At 53.8% G+C, this 18824-nt stretch overlaps 10 protein-coding genes across 10 annotated transcripts; 4 read left to right on the top strand and 6 right to left on the bottom strand.

The window, feature by feature from the left end:
• Positions 1-315: 315 nt before the first annotated feature.
• M409DRAFT_59954 (uncharacterized protein) lies at positions 316-1156 on the bottom strand (the record flags this gene model as incomplete). The annotated part of the gene is made up of 2 exons (XM_033814336.1): positions 316-777; positions 848-1156. The coding sequence occupies 2 exons, from the start codon at positions 1154-1156 to the stop codon at positions 316-318; spliced, it is 771 nt and encodes a 256-aa protein (XP_033661362.1).
• Positions 1157-1495: 339 nt separating this feature from the next.
• On the top strand, positions 1496-3238 carry M409DRAFT_70438 (uncharacterized protein; the record flags this gene model as incomplete). The annotated part of the gene is made up of 1 exon (XM_033818734.1): positions 1496-3238. The coding sequence occupies one exon, from the start codon at positions 1496-1498 to the stop codon at positions 3236-3238; it is 1743 nt and encodes a 580-aa protein (XP_033661361.1).
• Positions 3239-3384: 146 nt separating this feature from the next.
• On the bottom strand, positions 3385-4506 carry M409DRAFT_70437 (uncharacterized protein; the record flags this gene model as incomplete). The annotated part of the gene is made up of 1 exon (XM_033818733.1): positions 3385-4506. The coding sequence occupies one exon, from the start codon at positions 4504-4506 to the stop codon at positions 3385-3387; it is 1122 nt and encodes a 373-aa protein (XP_033661360.1).
• A 255-nt stretch (positions 4507-4761) lies between these two features.
• On the top strand, positions 4762-5893 carry M409DRAFT_29091 (uncharacterized protein; the record flags this gene model as incomplete). The annotated part of the gene is made up of 2 exons (XM_033809302.1): positions 4762-5320; positions 5382-5893. 2 exons carry the CDS (start codon positions 4762-4764, stop codon positions 5891-5893), a joined length of 1071 nt encoding a protein of 356 aa, XP_033661359.1.
• Positions 5894-5925: 32 nt separating this feature from the next.
• Positions 5926-8013, bottom strand: M409DRAFT_70435 (uncharacterized protein; the record flags this gene model as incomplete). The annotated part of the gene is made up of 2 exons (XM_033818732.1): positions 5926-7776; positions 7810-8013. 2 exons carry the CDS (start codon positions 8011-8013, stop codon positions 5926-5928), a joined length of 2055 nt encoding a protein of 684 aa, XP_033661358.1.
• A 688-nt stretch (positions 8014-8701) lies between these two features.
• Positions 8702-9646, bottom strand: M409DRAFT_70434 (uncharacterized protein; the record flags this gene model as incomplete). Its single annotated transcript, XM_033818731.1, has 1 exon — positions 8702-9646. One exon carries the CDS (start codon positions 9644-9646, stop codon positions 8702-8704), a length of 945 nt encoding a protein of 314 aa, XP_033661357.1.
• A 695-nt stretch (positions 9647-10341) lies between these two features.
• Positions 10342-12289, top strand: M409DRAFT_70433 (uncharacterized protein; the record flags this gene model as incomplete). The annotated part of the gene is made up of 4 exons (XM_033818730.1): positions 10342-10494; positions 10543-11842; positions 11896-12167; positions 12236-12289. 4 exons carry the CDS (start codon positions 10342-10344, stop codon positions 12287-12289), a joined length of 1779 nt encoding a protein of 592 aa, XP_033661356.1.
• A 95-nt stretch (positions 12290-12384) lies between these two features.
• M409DRAFT_70432 (uncharacterized protein) lies at positions 12385-14067 on the bottom strand (the record flags this gene model as incomplete). Its single annotated transcript, XM_033818729.1, has 3 exons — positions 12385-13339; positions 13388-13986; positions 14050-14067. 3 exons carry the CDS (start codon positions 14065-14067, stop codon positions 12385-12387), a joined length of 1572 nt encoding a protein of 523 aa, XP_033661355.1.
• Positions 14068-15156: 1089 nt separating this feature from the next.
• M409DRAFT_70431 (uncharacterized protein) lies at positions 15157-16259 on the bottom strand (the record flags this gene model as incomplete). Its single annotated transcript, XM_033818728.1, has 2 exons — positions 15157-16067; positions 16115-16259. 2 exons carry the CDS (start codon positions 16257-16259, stop codon positions 15157-15159), a joined length of 1056 nt encoding a protein of 351 aa, XP_033661354.1.
• A 387-nt stretch (positions 16260-16646) lies between these two features.
• Positions 16647-18746, top strand: M409DRAFT_70430 (uncharacterized protein; the record flags this gene model as incomplete). The annotated part of the gene is made up of 1 exon (XM_033818727.1): positions 16647-18746. The coding sequence occupies one exon, from the start codon at positions 16647-16649 to the stop codon at positions 18744-18746; it is 2100 nt and encodes a 699-aa protein (XP_033661353.1).
• Positions 18747-18824: the final 78 nt, after the last annotated feature.

The raw sequence follows: 18824 nt of genomic DNA, 5'->3' as shown, positions 1-18824 counted from the left end.
TGAGCAACCAATCTCCAACATTGACAAATACTTTTCATTCCTCTTGACTAAACTCCTTGTCGCATGCTGGGTATACCTTGGCTATCCATCCGAAGTCGCGCGCACCACATACGCGCGTTATGCACATAGTACAACAGTAATTATTGGGAAACACCCGGAGGGCCACTTGTTCAACCTCCCTTGCCAGTCCAAGCTAGTCCTGCCAGCTATTTGACGCCTTTGATACGCCATGCCATGCTGTCGTGAAGTCCATGAATCCTCGAGTACGCCGTGAAGAGAACCGTGAGAGTCGGATCAAGCTGCAGCCCGATCGACTTAGACGGTGAATTTGGCCTTTGCGCGGCTGCTGCCAGCATGAGCCGAGTCGGCGTGACCGCTGAACTCGACCTGCTCGCTTGGGCCCAGCGCAAGGACCTCCTTGAACTGCTTGCCGATACGCTCGAGGCGCTTGCGGCCCTCATCGCGATCGCCCTCATCCTTGCGACCCTTGGGTGGTTGACCAGCAGTCTTCGTCCACAGGCCCACACGCCAGAAGGCCTTACGGATGTTGACCACGACACCCATGACCTCGCTGTCATTCTCATCCTCGAGCATCTCTCCAATCGCCGCCAGCATGATGTTGAGCCAGGTCTCGTCGTTGGCCTTGCTGCCCTTGAAAGTGTAGGACCAGCGACCACCGTGCTTGTTCTGGGGATCCTCCCACTCTGGGCGAACGCCGGACTTGAAGAGGTGGTAGTCGGACTTTTGGGCGAGCTCGGAGGCAGGAGTGATGTTGTTCTAAGAAAGAATAAGAGGTCAGTCGAAGAAAGTACAATAGGATGCCGTTGCAGGCAGGAGCAAGACTCACGTAGATGCCCCAGAACTCCTCAACGCTGTTAAAGCTGATGACCTCCTTGAGCAGCTCGTTCCAGTCTTGCTTGCCGCTCGGCGGCTTCGTGAACCACAGCGTCCAGACATTCTGCAGAGCGTGCTTAACGTTGAAGTTGGACGGGTCGTCGAAGACGGTCACGATCTGGTCGCTGGATTTGTCGCCATTCGAGGCGCCGTTGGTTGCGTCGGTCATGCCGCCGTCTGGAGAGATGGGGATCTCGTTGAGGGGGACCTGCTGGTCAGAGGCAGGTGCGGGAGTTGGACCGTCGGATGCGACTTCGGCCATGTTGTGTGTGTGCGGTGTAGGTGAGAGTGCGAGGAGGCTTTAGGCGGTGGAGGTGTAGTCGAGAGACTGTGCGTCGCTCAACTTCGAGGGTGGATGTGGCGGTGGATGGTGGAGTTGGGGAATGTCAAGCAAGAGGAGTGCGATTTGGCGGCTTCTCTTTCTGATGAAAGTCGGCGGTGGCGCACGGACCCGCCGAGCTTAAATTTACCGGGGAAGGCGCAAACCTCACCTCACAAATTCCCGTCTTCACATGTCAGGCACGTGCTCGTGAGAATATTCACAATCAGGAGCCAGCCATGTGTCCATTGAAGCGGAACTACCGACTCCGAGACTACCAAGATGTCCACGACTGGAGATGAAGCTGAGGAACAGGTTCCAGAACAAACACAAGATGCACCATCAGGGTCAGAGTACGAAGAGGAAGCCGAGCGTCAGGAGGAAGATTATGACGAAGAATCTGAATCCGAACGTGAAGGACGCTTTCATGGCCCGGACAGTAGCTGGAGATTCTACACCAAAGAAGAACGTGCCATAGTCTCTGCCCTAGACCAGGCTGAGAACAATGATCTTAGCGCCCATCTCTACAATGCACATGCATGGAAACAGAGGCTACGAGATGTCGAACGGATGAGAGAATCTCTGCCATGGCACACTAAAAACGGTTGGGTCCAGCCTGAAGACAATGGCAAGTTGCCCTTCTTGCCGCCGGCTGCTTGGACTGCCTGGCCCCTGAGACCTGAGGACGTTCCGAGATCGCGAGAACAATGGGGTATACCTGCTATTGATCCAGAAGAACAGAGTGGAACATTCACTAAGGTCGAGCCATGGAGACCAAGCCTCAATTTGCATGAGGAAGTGAAGGCGGTATTTCTGCGCACAGCCAAAGAAGCCTTTCGTGAGCGAGAGCGGGCTGTGAACGTGAAGAAGGAGGGGCCTCCTCAAAAAGCATCGGAGATACCAATCAGCTCTGAAGCAACGCCAACGCGTTCGGGAAGCGAGCAGTCCGAGGACGACGATGAAAGCGACGAGGATCAAAAATCGTCACAGAATGGCAAAAAGGAGGAGGACGAGGAGGAAGACGTTGACATGGAATCAGTGATTGACCACAAGCTGGTTGGTGAAGAATATGTTTCATCATTTCTCCTGGACGATGACATTGCCAGCTCGATTCTGGAACCTACAGTCAATCATGTCATTGCTAAGTTCGATGACTTGCTCATTGGACTGCACAAGAGCCGACTTGGTCACCGTCAGGATCGTTCCAGGTCTAGAGGGAGTAGTGCCAATTCGCGATTTCGATCAAAATCTCGCGAGCGACCACGCAGCGCTGCCAGCGTTCCCTCCAAGCGCAAGCGTGCGGTATCTGACAACAATTTCAACGATGACAACCCTACATCAGAGGATGTCGAGTCTGATACAGAGATCCGCACTGGGAGAAAATCTCAACGCGAAAGTAGGAGACGTATGCCTGCTCCCCGAGACTGGAGCGAAGTCCTCGGCATAGCAGCAATGGTCGGCTGGGATCAAGACGTTCTCGATCGCGCCGAACGTAGATGCGCAGCTACCTTTGGCGAAGGCATGACCATGCGTATCATGCCAGAAACCAGCTTTGGCACCTCTCGAGATCAGATCGTTGAGTACGTGCCAGACATGATTCCTCCTATCGACGACTGGTCGGAGAACGACATCGATTCAGAAGAGGAAAGCGAAGAGCCTCCAAGCCTCGCATGTCCAGAGGAGTTTTGTCCTCGCCACAGTGAACCATACGAATCTGCTTGGCGGTTGAGGGAGCATCTCAAGAAGAAGCACAAGTTGTCGAAGGACGAGGTCAATCGCCTCGTGCCACGTGTCTCCGCTCCTACCTCACAAACTAGGGCCAAGGACCGTGGCGAGGCCTCAGGAGGGGAGGACGAAATCATCGACGACGATACCGTGGCAGTGGAGGGTGGCCAGGAAACCGGCGCTGTCCGGCTCGATGGCTTCCTGCAGCCTATAAATATTCGGCTTCATAGATCGAAGGACAAGCAACCAAGGAAACGAAGCGCTTCTCGACGCAGGGTGGAAGACACAAGTGCAGAATAATATGAACCGAGAATCTCGATCACTCTACTCTCTCATTCCAAATTGTCGTCAGGTATCAAATGGCCACTAACGCCACCCGCTTCGAACGCAGCAGGCTAATGTACAAAGCGTGTGCATATGAAAGTCAACACGTCTCCCCTCACCGCTCACTTGATCTTTCCTATCCGTCGCTTCGCGACATCAATCTTGCCCTGCACCCGATCCGCATCTTGCTCCACCAACCCCAGCATCTCATTCTGAATAGCGAGCTCCTCATTGATCATAATGCCCATGTCCTTCAGCTTCGCCACCGTCTTGCCAAGAGACAGTACATCCTCATCTTGTTCTTGCATGACCTGTTTCTGCAACTGCAAGACACCTGAGTTGTCCAGTTCTCGTGTGCGTTCCGTCTCCTTGAGTGGTCCTCCGAGGACACGACCGCTGGGCTTCGCCGCCGCAGTCCCTCGCCAAAGCCCTTCTTTGTCAGACGCTGTTGCCACAGCAGTGGTGTTGACACTACTCGATGCGGTCGCCGCTTTGGTCGCCATGCTCTTCAATACGGCTTCCAGGCCCTCGACTTCTTTCTTTGCTGCTCCGACCAGATCTCTTCTCCGTCTGAGCTCGCCATCTCCTAACCTCTTTGCACCACCCCACCCCGCATCGTCGCCTTTACTAGCAGCCGAGATCGCTTTCAATCCATCGTCCAGCTGCGCGATTGACGTTGCCGCTCTTACAAGGCTAGCTTTTGCATCGGCGGAAAGAGTATGCTGTTGCTGCGCCGTGGTAGCGGCTTCTCTCCGTTTAAGCAGCTGCCTCGCGCTCTGTATCTGCGACTTCAAATCCCGATGAACCTCCAACCACTGATTAGGATCCGTGACAGGTCCAGCACTTCCAGGTCGTTGCTGTGGTACGTGACCGTTCGCAGTCGTGGTTATCATACCGCTCGGCAAGTTCAAGAAAGTCCTCCATGCGCTACTACTTCGCCACCGCGCATCATCTGACTCTATTATGCTCTTGACATACTTCTCCAGCGCCTGCCGTCTTTCCTCCGTAAGTGCCTGGCTGTTAACCGTCCGTCGAAGCCATGATTTCGCGGGAAGAGCAACAGGAGGTGCCTGGCCGGTTTGCGATACGAGATCGTTGTTGAGGTTCGTGAAGTCTGTATATCGCTTCTTGATCTCGTGTTTCCGCAGAGGCAGTTGTAGAGTAATGTGGTAGACGGTATAGGGCTTGCCTGCCGGGTCGGCGATCGAGGTGGTCGGGATGGAAATCTGGAGAGCGGGAGCCATGACTGGCAATTGTCGCATCGCGCAACAGGAAGCTTTCGAGGTCGGTCTGAGCTATTAGCGGTTGTAAACGCCAAGGTCGAGTGTGTTGTTGTTTATGTCAAAGGTCATAGGTGAACCTGGAGGCTGTCAAGCAAAGAGGCGCTAGCGCAGATCGCTCCAGCGTCATCGCGCGCCACGTGCCGAAAGCATGTGAAGCTTTGAATTTAACACTACCGCGACGACCACCACTTCTCAAGCAAGGCCAGGACCGTCACGATGCAGTCAGTCCGGCAAATCGAGCGCCTCAACCAAGTCGAACTCGACAAGTGTGTGCCCCCAAACGCATCCTGGCACACCGACTACCGCGACACAGCCTACATCTACATCGGCGGCCTGCCCTTCGAGCTCAGCGAAGGCGACGTGCTGACGATCTTCAGCCAATATGGAAACCCAGTACACATCAACCTGGTGCGGGACAAAGAGACCGGCAAGAGCAAAGGGTTCTGTTTCTTGAAGTACGAGGACCAGAGGAGTTGCGATTTGGCTGTGGATAATTTGAGCGGGGCGGGGGTGATGGGTCGCGTGCTCAGTGTTGATCATACGAGTTATAAGAAAAAGGAGGGGGAGGTTGAGGGGATTGGAGACGAGCAGGTGGAGGATGCGGCGGGGGATGATACGGATCGGGAGGGGGATGAGAGGAGGAAGAGGAGAAAGACGGAGAGTGAGAGCGAAGAAGAGGAGAGGCCGATGATCAAAGAGGAGATTGAGCTTGCGAAGCTGTCGAGGGAGCATGATTATGATGATCCCATGAAGGAGTATCTGGTCAAGGAGAAGCGTGAGGAGGTCGCAGAGGCTTTGAAGAAGGTCGTCAAGCACAAGCTGAAAGAAAAGAACAGGGACAGAGAACGTCGACACAAGCACCACCATCGTTCTCGCAGAGATGGCGATCGTGACGGGGATGGAGATCGCAAAGAAGATCGCCATCGTTCGAGGAGAGAGCGTGGATCAGACGACGAGGGAAGGCACAAGTCGCATCGTTCGCGACGAGATGACCGAGACGAGGACCGCCATCGATCAAGACGAGACCGTTCACGAGCTCCTGGTGACTCTGAAGATGATCGAGAGCGCCGGAAGGATAGATCTAAACCGGACGAACGCGACCCAGACGATGAGAGACGAGACAGACGTGATCGAGAGGAGAGGACAAGAAAGCGTGACGATCGCTCCCTTTCAAGAGAACCATACAGGCGCCGATAGCATTCTAGGTATCTCAACACAAAAGCGACTGGATCCGATACTAAACCATCCCAACAAACCCATACGAGAACAGGCCCTAATCAACTTATCGTGTCGCATGGTCCACCAACTCCTATCCGAGAAACCCCTTCAATCCCTCAGAAAACCGTAACCTCATTCTCCATCGTGTCCCAATCACATCCTTCACTCATCACCAAACCTCACCTTGACACTCCCACTCGTAGTCTTAACCCCAATTTCCCCACCACCATACCCCTTCTGTGCTATGAGATGTCTCTCGACAGGCGAATATCCTCCATCCGAGATAACCCGCACCCCCTTGCCCTTCACACTCAGACTACCACTCGTGCTCTGCTCGTCGATCATGCCCGACCACTCGTCGGGGTAGAGAATATCGATCGAGCCGCTCGTCGATGTGGATTTGTGCGTGGTGTGGTTCTCGGTCCAACCCTCGCCAGGATAGTAAGGCTGCAGGACCCGGAGATGAGTGGATCCGGAACGGGTGTCGGTGTGCATGGTCGAGCGCTGTTTGCGGTCGAAGAAGGGAAGGAGTTGGGCGTTGATTGTGCCGGAGGTTGAGTGGATAGAGGTCAGTTCACCCAGGATGAATTCGCCGGAGATAGAAGCAGACGTCGTCTCGACACGACTGGAATACTGTCTCTCGGGGATGTTGCCCTTCTGAGGGAAATAGGCCTTGACAGTCCCGGAATTGGACTTTGCGATGAATTCAGCTGGTCGCGGGTTCTTCTCGTCTGCCTTCCTCGGGTCGACATTTATATTGATGGATCCCGACTGTGACTGGACGGACAGGAGGTCTAGCAGCGCGAAGGTGCCCTTAATCGAGCCAGAGATCGTCGAGATTTCAGTCTCTCGAGAAGACCAGTAGTCGACGTGCACAGCGCCTCGAATAGCGTTGAAGATCGACGGTCCTGTCACTTGCAAAGCCGCGAGTTCTTCTTCGCCGTCCTTTCGATTGAAAAGACCGTCTTCAACCTGGATTTCCAGGTTTCCCGTCGACAGTTCCCAAGCATCCAGCACAACTCCTGGGCGAACGTCAACCCTGACGTTCACCCACAGGCAAGGCTTCCTGGAGTCGCCACCTTCTGCCTTCTCCATGATCGGTAGCTGTAAGACGAAAGAGTCTTCTGTCTTGACATAGTCCGAATCCACAACCTTCCAAGGACTGGTTGTGGCATAGTTCACCCACAGTCGAATGTCAACCCCTTGCTCCTCTTGCGCTGGTTGTACGGTAATCTTGCCATGGATGTTGTTCGATACCCAAGTCGAGCTTTCTATGAGCTCAACGAATGAGAAGTTCTGTGGGTTTTCAAAGTCGTACGTTTTCATCTCGCTGTATTCGCCGTATGGACACTGCCGCGTCGATGGGGGCGATGGCATGGTTGCCGGATCTTTTGGTGGGATGACTGGGTTCTTGGGTGATTTATCCTCGCCGCCGTTGCCTTCGTGTGGATTGTCAGGCTTGCCTGATTCACTCCTATCGTCAGCGGCGCCCATGATTATGATGACCAGGATGACAATCGCCACAAAAAGGATGATGTTGCATATTGACATGGACTTGCAACAACCCAAGCGCCATCTTCTCTGCTTCTTTTTGCTTTTGAGTCCGGTGAGCAGGCCACTCTCCTCATCCAAGGGTGGCACATCAGCGTCTCTCATGCTTTGTGGGCCATGATCTGAGAAATGCTCAGGGCCTGCGGAGCGTCCCAAAGTTACGATCTGTGCGCTCACAGGCACGCTGGTTGCTGCGAATAGTGGCTGATCCGCTGCAGTGCTTGACAAAGGTTGTTCTGGAGGTCGTCCCAATTGCGAGTTCCCATGCAGATTTGTCGGATCGACACTGGTTTGCCTTTGTGAATTGGGTTGTTGACTTTGACCAAACGGCTGGTGGCTCTGCGTTGACGGACGACTGGAAATTGCGGATTCATAGTCTGGAGGCGCATCTTCTTGGTTTGCAGATGGTGTTTCTGCTTCAGCCCATTCTACTGATCTTGTCGGAGAGCTTGGCAAGCTCAACTGCGACGGTGGCACTGCTGTTGAGGTACTGGCTCGTTCTTCCGCCCTTTCCCTTGCCTTTGCGTCCGCAGCGGCTGATATTGAAGAGTTCTCTACGAATGTCTCCCTTGGATGCGGTCTTTCTGAAAAATAGCCGTCTGCTGGCGAATCAGCGAAATTCGACTCGACGTCCGAGTCAACCCCAAGGGCGGAGGAGTCGGAATCATAGTCCTCTTCATATATTCCGGTGTCGGCCATTCTGTGCTTGGTACAAGTGAGTGCCGGCCAAAGAGCACCGTTTTCCAAAGCGCTTGGCTTGACGAGAAAGATGGAGACGAAGGAAAAGACCTACTTTTTCTACAAAATGCGACCTTCTCAAACCATGTGGCGCGTCTCTGCATTTTGGAGGAGGAGCTAGTCCTTAGGCAGCGAAATATCGAGAGCTGAACAGTCGGTAGGCGCTCCGAGCACTGGCGGGGTTGCATACAGGTGGTCCAATGGATGTGTCTATCAGCTCCCTCCCGCAGGGTTCGAGATAGCGAGACTCGTCAGTCGATTGTGCGAGCTGGGAACCAAGCTGAATCTGGAAGCTGCGAGTTAGGCCGCCTGGACTGTTCGACGAAGCACGGCATTAATCAATCGCACCTTTGTAACAGAGTGTCACGTATGTCATTTGGCGAGAAGGCCGACAGACACAGTCACCGATCGACGAACTCGGTCTGCATATATAGAAAGGGACAAGGCTCCAGAATATCGCTCGAAGGGATACGCGTCGTTGATGTCGTGGCTTTCAATGGCCAACATGGAGGCTTCGGAGTTCACTTTCGGAGTTCATGCGAGACATTCAACTCCGAACAATGAAGGAGGATCTCGTCAAGTCAGTAGAGTTGCGTCGTTCATCGTATATCCATCGCTGAATCGTATAACCAAGAGCTTTGATGTTGCCCTATACCCCAGGCATACCCACTGCCTGCCTGAACGCAGGTATCGCTCGTGGCAGAAAGTAAACAGCATAGATCGCACCAAAAGCAACCAACAAGCCAGTCAACTTCTCGAACCAGGTATGAAAATACGCTGCAGTCATAAGCAGCATCCACCAACTCAGGCCTGCGACCGCCAACGCCGCCTGGATTCCGACGCCTATCTCTTTTCCCGCGTTCGCATCTGTCGATTGATCTTCGGCCTCGTACGTGGCCTTCCTCACCAAACCATCTGCCGTCAAGATCCTTCGAGCCTCTCTAAGACCTTCCATGCGCATGACTGCGGGAAGCAGTTCCAGCCAAAGCATTGCACTGCCCAAGATGAGCAAGAAGACGTGGCCGCTGATATCATGTCCGCCGCTCCACTGTCCACCAATAGCCTTACACGCGGCGTGCGTGAAGACGTCTTTGACCTGACCTGCCTCCATCTTGTTTGCTAGGTCCTCCGCAGTATCGGCAGCGATTGCCTGGCACTTGCCGCCCGTCCATCTGAAACTGCGATCGATGATTGCCGGGCCAAAGAACCATTGCGTGACGAAGAACCAAGTCGCAGTCACGCACGCGTAGCGCAGAAAAGCTTGAACGCGTCGGCGAGTGGCTTGTAATCGAAGCGGTGGTCCCAGCGAGGAGTGGGAGAATATGAGCAGGAAGAAAGCTGCCGTGATCCAAACCCAGCCAATCTTGACGAAATAGACGTTGAAGACGTTGCTCTTCTTCGCGAAATAGCTGGGAGCATTCCGAGGATCGTAGGACTGCGAGACTGGGAGGTAGGTCGCCTGTCGGCTTGCCGGATGCAGTGTGCTAAACAGTGATCCGAGAACGAGGGTGGCAGGATATATTGAGAGTAGGAAGGCCTCGAGGGCTGTCGGGAGGAAAGGCGAGCCTTTAGGTGGTGGAGAATCGAGCTTCATGTCGGCCTTGGGTGTTGTTGGTACGCCGTTTGATGCAGGGGGGATTGGGACTTCGACCCTTGTCGTCCGCCTGGTGGCCATAGGTAAGGTGGTGCGCTTTGTGAGTGTAAGGTTCAAGAAGGTCGTGTCATGAAAGCATGGTGCAAAATGCAGGAGAAGGAAACATGGACTTGTTTTCAAGGCGAGAGCCTTCACATGTTCCTGTCGATTCGCTTGCGGTGACGCAAACTGTGGCGTTAGTGGCCAAAGCTTTTTGTGGCGTGTGTGAACAGATCGCACTTCACTTCAACGTCTGCTCCTCGCATGGCATCTTCGAGAAGCCTTTCTCAACCCCTTCAGCAGGATCAGGACAACCGGGCGACTAAGGTTCTGTTAAGATGCCATCTCAGTCGCTCTATGTGGGCATGACGAATAGTAACGCAGCAGAGACACTCATCACCTTGGACCTGCCGTTGAACGATCAGACTGGAATGGAATCGCTCTCCACTCTATCAAAGTAGTCGGTATTTGAGCAAAAGTGACCTCTCAAGGCTTTTTGTGGGCTTGACCGCCTGTCACAGACGGTAAGGTTCAGAGACTCTCATTCTACTTCACAGCCGAGCTTCTCCTCATCCTGACTCGCTTTCTTTGATGCATCCCATATCTGATCGGTTTCATTCTCTCTTTGACTCCAACAGACAAGACAATGTACTACTATGGCTGAGAGTATCACCGGAGCAGAGCTTGTTGCTCGATCACTAAAGTCCTTAGAGATAGACACTATATTTGGTCTGACTGGCTATCCCATCACGGCTATTGGAGAAGCATCTATCGATCTCGGCATACGTTTCTTGGGTTTCAGGAATGAAGTATGGACGCCAATACACACTCAAGGGCGGGCTGATGATGATGTCTAGCAAGCCGCTTCATACGCTGCCACAGCCTACGGGTACCTGACCGGCAAACCAGGCTGTCTCCTCGTAGTTGGCGGACCTGGCGTAATCCATGCCTTAGCCGGAGTCATCAACAGCAGCGGCAACTGCTTCCCTCTCCTCATGCTTGCGGGCTCCAGCGAGACATATTTGTTGACGAAAGGATCATTTCAGGAACTCGACGCCGTTTCCCTGCTGACTCCGCATGTCAAGACCGCTGTTCGATGGACGAACAAGGACAACGCAATCGATCCGATCGCTAAAGCGTATAGAACAGCGTGGTATGGACGTCCAGGTGCCGTATTTGTCGACATGCCTGCAGACCTGCTTCGAAGCAAAGTAGACTTCAAGCACCAACCAAGGATAGCGATTCCCCCACCACCAGCCCCTTTTCCAGACATAGATAGAGTCTCAAGGATCGCACAGGTCTTACAAAACGCAAAAGCTCCTCTCGTCCTCATTGGAAAGGGTTGTGCCTACGCCAGGGCAGAGGACAGCCTTCGTCAATTGATTGACACTACGCAACTACCCTTCGTACCATCGCCTATGGGCAAAGGCGTGGTCCCAGACTCACATCCCTGCAATGTTTCCTCTGCTCGTTCCAGCGCCCTTCGCAACGCCGACGTGATCCTCGTCCTCGCAGCAAGACTAAACTGGATCTTCCACTTCGGCGAACCACCCAAGTTCAGCCCAACAGCCCGCCTAATCCAAGTCGACATCGACGCAGATGTAATCGGCCAAAACCGCGGAGACGCAGAACTCGGTGTTGTGTCCGACATAACCAAGTTCGCAGCGCAACTACAGATCGAACTGAGTAAATGGCAATATCCCAACAACACGCCCTACTGGCACCGCCTCCGACAAGAAAAAACCCTCAACGAAACGAAACAATCCCACCTCGAACACCTCCACCTCCAACCCCTCAAAATCGAAAACGCCTTCTACCACATCCGCACCACCCTCGACAACCTCAGCCCACCCGCCGACGGCAGAATCGTCTACATCGCCGAAGGAGCCCGCACAATGGATACGTCCCGGACGTGCTTCTTCCAAGAACATCCCCGCCTGCGCCTCGACGCCGGGACGCACGGTACGATGGGCGTGGGGATGGGTTATGCGATTGCCGCGTGGGAGGCGTACAATGGTCCACATGCTACGGCGAGGTCGGGGATGGCTGGGAGGAAGAAAGTTGTGTGTATTGTGGGGGATTCGGCGTTTGGGTTTTCGGGGATGGAGGTGGAGACGATGGCGAGGTTTGGGATGGATGTTTTGGTTTTTGTTATGAGTATGCATATTCTTGTTATTCTCTCCATCGCACGGTGACTGACAATTCGATAGACAACGGCGGCGTCTACCACGGCCACGCGAACAGCAGAGAGGAATGGCAAGCCCAGCACGAAGCCACTAAACGAGGCGACGGTGCGAATGGTCTACGTTCATGGAGTCTGGGATACGAAACCCGCTACGATCTTGTCGCAGACGCTGTCGGCGGCAAAGGATACTTCGTCCGAACATCAGATGAGCTGATCAAAGCAACGGAAGAAGGCTTCCGAACCAACGTGCCCGTGATAATAAACGTGTCTATGGAATCTGGACGCGGGTCCGTTGCGGTAATAAAACCCCCTTTAGTCTCCTCTCTAGATGCCAGCAAGTCGTTGCTAACGTACACCCGATCTAGGTCTTTGGATTCGAAGTCCCACCGCCATCGAAATCGAAAGATACGAAATTGTAGTAGTAGGAAATAATCTAACAACCGAGAAGTTTTTCCGTGCCTTTCGCCTCAAAGCACCCATTTTTGCCGTTTTCCACAGGGGTATAGGTTTTGAATTAGAACTTCCCATCGATGACAATGCATTTCTCAGGCCGTTGGATGGGCGCTGAGATGTAGAGGAATCGCTCGGAGCTTTGCGATGCCGCCCATGTCTTCTCTGCGAACGGACTGCGTTGTCTGATGTTCTTGCCGTTGAGTCCGAACCATGCGGCGACTGCGCAGTAGGCTGTCGCGACGCCTGCGAGGATGAACAGGGCGTTGTTGGCGCCTAGCTTGGAGAACATTTGTGTGCCGAAGAGAGGGAAGATTCTGGATAGTGCTGCTCGCAGGAATGCCATGGGTGCGTTCGCTGAGGCGGCGTATGTAGCGTAGGTGTCGGTCAGGTATCCTGACAGGACATTATCGAACTCCACGACCGCGAATCCAAACAATGCAACAGACACGATGGATGCCCATGGACTGACTCCTTGTATGAGCGGAGGCACCGTCCACGCAAACCACCAGAGGCCGATCGCCAGTACAGGCGCGGCCAGGTAGAAGCCAAACAGCTTGTCTTCGGGTTCGATAAAGCGACGTTGTCTCCGCCGTCGCTTGGTCATGCAGATGTCGTAGAATCGAGGGAGGATCGAAAATGCAACTCCCACGGCAATGGCGATGAAGACAAGCGAGGCCTGCCGATGCGTGAAACCGTATCCATCGGTATAAATGACGGGAAATGCTTCACTGAAAAGGTACGTGACTCCATATACGGTCCCAGCCATAATAGAAGTCAACAAGATGATTGGCTCGCGTATGAAGAGTCGCACGGGGAGCGTAAGCGACGTTCTGATGAACGTCTTGATATTCGGCATCGTCTCGTCATCCTCGACGGAGAGACCATCGAAGCTCGTCTTCTTGGCGATGAGTCTGACTTGCTGACGGAGTAAGCGGGACGGTCTTGATTCTCGCATACCGAAGCAGAGAATGGCAGAGACTGCGGCGACACAGGCGGCCACGTAGAAGATCCACGGCCTAGAACGGTTAGCAAGCGTCATCTCAATATGAAGCCCTCGTACTCACCATCCGTAGGAAGACGTGCTCACGTATGTGGCAATAGGCGGACCCAGAGCGAGGCCGAGCACTGCAGTAGCAATCCAGATGTGAATCAGCCAGATGCGAGCCTTCAGATCCCACATATTCTCGATACTGCCGGCCGCCACAACCGCGGGCATAGCAGATAGGAAGCCAGAGCCAAATCGTCCAATAATGATGCATGGAACATTCGGCCATGCTGCTGTAATTAAACAGAAGATCGCGTAACCAAAGGTCGTCGATACGTAGATGGTCCGTCCGCCGAATGACTCTGCCATCGGGGGAAACACCAAGCCTCCAAGTGCTTGCCCAAACATGTAGACCGTCGTGAAGCAGACGAGGGCGACCGTCCTTCCTAGTCCGAGACTTGCTGACGACTCCAGGGCAATGGATGATCCGGTGTTGCTGATGAGGGTCATGAACAACTCCAGGAAGCAAATGAGCGCCGAGTCATAGATCTTCCTCCGTAACCCCCAACGACGGGGATGTATCTTGCTGTTGTCGCTGAATGTGACGACGCCATAGCTGTCGAATTTGAAGCCTCTCGAATACAATTCCGTTGCAACATCGCTGGGCACTTGAACGAACTTTTTTGGAACCAGTAAAGATTCGTCTGAGAAAGCAAGACTAGGTTCCGATGGTGTTCGCACCTTCTCCGTGACGAGCATGGTTTGACGATCCGTCCAGACATGGTCCATGGTAATGACCCGGGGACGTTCTCTCTTTTTGTTGCTGCGTCTGTGGCGTCGGACCTGGAGGGAATCTGCCACCCTGCGTCGATTGCTGGCGGGAGATGTGCGCTACCCGCAACAAACACTCCTTCCGGCGTGAACCAACTCAAGAGAAGGATGTCATCCGCTGACGCAGCTAGAGCAGGCTGTCGTGTTGATCATGGAGCCACCTGAACATGCAAGTGTGCAAGCCATAATAGGTTTACCTCCATCGCGTCACGCCCTAACATTGGGCACTGTTGCGAAGAGCAACACGGCATCTTGCATGGCCTGCCACATTGACGCCAATCGGAGGTTGCAATGGCAGCATGTTGAAACCACACCATCGGCTCGGTGTCCTCCAAGACTTGCTCAAGAGGTATCGTTTGCATTCCGAGACTTGATAAGGACGTCAAATCGGTAGACTTGGTTCTTGGGAGCAATCAACGGACCGGCAAGGCCAGAGAACTGGAGCCGAGACAAATGCCAGGAATGCCCCAGGTGGTGGCAGCCATGCAGGCCATGGCAGGGTGGAATGTTGCAATGACGTTTGAACTCTGTCAATAAGGACTTGGCGACAGAAGGGTGAAGTCGGGGGATGCAAGTGAGATGGAACTAATGTCTTACTTTCTTCCTTCTCATTATTCTTAGGTAGATCGGCGGCACAGCCAGCGTTCGTGATGGAGTAAGTTAAGGTGCTACAGGAAACGGACCACAATTTGTCATAGATATGAAGGTCGTACTTCGTTGCAAACGACCTAAATATCTTGTTAGCCATTGATAGGTGGCAGAATTGAAGTGTCGGTTGAGTGCAGTAAATGTTTGCGAGCTGTCTTCCGGGACATTGAAGGGTCCGCGGAGCGGCGAGACGTCAGGACAAAGTTGGAAAGCGCTCCTTTGTAAGTAAGTGTAGCTCGGCCGACGTGGTCGTCAATGCTCTTACGAAGAGCATTTGCTGATGAGAAAGCTTTTCGGCTGCGGAGACCGTGCCACGTTGTTTGGCTCAACAGCGTCTCGTACGTACCCTAAGTGGACCTAAAGTTGGGCTCATGCAACCCTAACAACGACTTTGCCAAAGTGCCCGCCGGAGAAGAGGTATTGCAGGGCTTGGGCGGCTTCTTCAAAGTTGAAGATCTTGTCCACCACTGGATGGATCTCGTGCTCGGCATAGAACTTGGCCATTTCCTCAAAGCGGTCTCGGGGTCCGTTGAGGATGCCTTTGAGAGTGACATTGCGACGCAAAGCGAGGACGTTGGTGTTGAGCCTGTCTCCTGGAGCGTCTTCCTTTCCAGATAGATAGCCGATGCAGTCGATCAATCCACCAAAGGCAACGCAGTCGAAACTTTTGCGTAGCGTCTGAGAGCCACCGCACTCGAAGATGATATCAGCACCTTCGCCATTGGTAATGCGCATGGTCTCCTCCTGCCATTCAGGCGTTGCCTTGTAGTTAATTATGTAGTCGGCGCCCAAGTCTTTGGCCTTTTGCAGCTTTGTGTCTGAGGAAGATGTAACGATAGTCTTCAGACCAGCCGCGTGCGCAAGCTGTAGCCCAGCAATAGAAACGCCACCGGTGCCTTGGAGCAGGACAGTCTCGCCACCGGCGGCTGGCTGGCCCTTTGGGCGCATGCAGTTTAACGACATCCAAGCTGTGACCGAGGCTATGGGTAAGCAACAGGCCTCTTGATCCTTCATGTAGTCGGGGACTACAACCAGGGACTCGGCTGAGAAAGATCTGTACTCGGTGAGGACACCATCGAGAGGGAGACCCAGTCCAGAAGCCATGTCCTTCTCCTTGACTTGACCAGTGAGGTGGGTTTGGTTGAAGATAGACATGACACGCTGGCCCTTTTTCCACGAAGAGGAGCCGGCATCGACAACGGTACCACACATGTCGCTGCATGGCACGAGTTTGCTGGCTTGCCCGACAGACTTGTGGTGAGAGTACAGACCCATACACACTGGGAACGTCAGCGAAGATTGTATAACCTTGGCGGCGTGTCCGTACCTTCAGTATCTCTGTAATTCAGCGATACAGCATTGATCTTGACCAGAACCTCCCCGTCCGTGGGCTCTGGGATCTTGGCAGTGGTCAGGGTCAGCTTATCGAGGCCATCTTGGCCCGTCTGCCATTGCTTCATCTCGGCGGCCATGATGGTGGTCGATGTTGATGTCTGGAAGGAGCGCAGGTGAGGCTAGCAAGGCTTTTGAAGAGCATTTCGGCAGACATAGTGACGTTGGCACAAGAGGGGAGTGGGTATCGTGAGTATCGGCCTATCTGAGAGTAGGCATGGATGCGGCGCGACTGCCGACGTTGACCCGCGCTCGCCTTCTGCCACGCGATACGACCCGGCATAACCCTGTCGCCTATCGTCATCTTTCAACTGCACTTGGCTGCCTTTCAACAACAACCTTACCATCGACAATAACATTCACGTTACGGACGGAACGCATACGGTATTGGAGCTTAGTTGTATGCGATGGAGATACGATACTGCGCCGAAACTCGAACTCTGCAATAGCCTGATCCGACAATAAACATGGCTGGCGACGTCAGGACGGCCGCAGTCTCGTCCATCGGCTCGAGCATCTTCGCCGTCCTCTCCATTCTCGTCATTGCCACGATCGCGCTCCTGGTAATCCGCTATTACCTCCCTCTACGATCGACGCCATCGTACCTACTGGTTCCGGTGTTCCTGGCTCTCGCCTTGCCCTCGAGCATCATTCTCTTGGTGCCTATCGACCTCGCTTCGGCAGACGGCAATGATACGAAACATTCAAGAGGCGTGTGGCTGCCGGAAAGAGTCATTCTGGTCGCATGGAGAATAACGTACTGGCTTACGTTTATGCTCACTTGGTTTATTCTGCCTTTGTTGGGGGAGTACTGCGATTCAGGATACAGGGATGCGAGGAGCCGAATCGTTTATTCGTTGCGATCGAATCTACGCTATCAGCTGATTGCGCTCGCAACTGGTACTGCAGGACTGGTATACTTCATACTCGAAAATGGATTCCATGTCGCGAGCATCAAAGGTCTCGTAATGGCATTGGCGTACGCGTGGGGATTGACGCTGGCTATTGGACTCATGGGACACGGTCTGGTAGCTCTTCCCAGGACGATATTCCGAAACGCCAGCGTGAGTGGGAGACTTCGCAGGCTGCAGGCCCAGGCGCCAAAATTGAAAGACAGATTGGATGAAGCGACGGACAAATTGGAAGAGCTTGAGCATACAGTGCATCAATTGAAAAGACACAAAGGAGGTGCATCTAGAGAACAGCAAGAGTGGATCGACGAGCTCGCCGATTCTTCGACGATTCTGGACCAGCGCCCTGGTACAGCAGCCGCGATACAGGCAACGAACCCCAGCATTCCAGCAGTGGTGACCGATCGATATCTTGCGGATCTTACTCGGAAACTCAAACGCGCACGGCACAGGAAAGCGAGGTTTGTAAACGAATGGGCAAATCTATGCCAACAGGCACAGGATACACAGACTATTCTTGACTCGGCTTCCTCGAAGAAACTGGACTGGGGTCGCAGGAATCCACAGGAGACCTCGATATTTGGACGAATGTCGTTTTTGACCCCGACGATGAGATATCACTTGCACATGAATGTGCTACCTTATGTGCGGATGGCTTTCTCAGGATTTCTTGGGCTTGCTTCCGTCCTGATCGTGTGGAGCGAAATCGTCAAATCGTTTGCCCCTCAGCTTTCTGTCATTGGGCTCACGGTTGTGCATCACCCGGACTCCAAGAGCGGTGGCAAGGTCAACTTCGCAGGGCAGCTGATAGCGGCAGCATGGCTCCTGTACATGGATTCTAGCGCCCTCTACGCAATCTCAGACGTCAAAGTCTGGGGCAACAGAGCGCTCGTCAAACGACAAACATACGCCGAAAGCGCGTGCTGGTACAGCTTGCAAGTCGCCAAGCTCACGGTGCCCCTATCTTACAACTTCATCACACTTATGCCACCGACAGTCTACGAAAAGACCAGCTTCCACTTCTTCCTCGGAAAGCTGATCGACCTCACTCCGCTAGGCCACGGCTTCAGCGCCTTCTTCCCCTGTCTGTTGCTCATCCCAGCCTTAGCCACGCTCTTCAACCTCTACGGCAAGATGAAGAACGTCTTCGGCTTCGGCGTCCTACAAGACGACAGCGAAGAGAACCCCTCAGGCTTCGGGACCGGCGGCTGGCGAGAAGGCCGCTCCCTCATCGAACGCGAAATCCAATCCGGTAGCGCCGAGGGCACACTCGGCCTCGCCAGCAGAGGAGCCTCCCTCGACCTCGAACGCGACGCCGCAGCGACCACGAACCCAGCACCGCGGCGAACAGAAAGGAACGAACCCCGTCAACCTTTCCGAGACGAGAACATCCGCGAAGCAAACCGCCAATTCAACTCCATCACCAACCAGGAAGAGGTGCAAGAAGATGACAGCCCTCGACACTTTTACCAAGACTTCACAGAACGGGTGCGGAATACCTTCGACACGGCCGAGCAGCCCGAATGGATGAAGAACATAGGCAGTGCGTTCAAAGCGCCCAAGTGGATGCAGCGGGATCAACGAGATGATTCAGGCGGCTCAGGGCTGGCGCGGTGGTTCGGCGGTCGTCCGGAGGATGGACGTGTACGGTTATAATAGATGGATATAAAGATTGTCGAGAAGTTTTAGCGTAGGCGTTTACGGAATTCTGAGACGTTTCGATGTCTGTTTTGC

Source organism: Zasmidium cellare, assembly GCF_010093935.1.
Source record: "Zasmidium cellare ATCC 36951 unplaced genomic scaffold M409scaffold_48, whole genome shotgun sequence".
NCBI classification, from domain to species: domain Eukaryota; kingdom Fungi; phylum Ascomycota; class Dothideomycetes; order Mycosphaerellales; family Mycosphaerellaceae; genus Zasmidium; species Zasmidium cellare.
The sequence above is the reverse complement of the archived record's forward strand: the minus strand, read 5'-3'. Positions and strand labels throughout refer to the sequence as shown.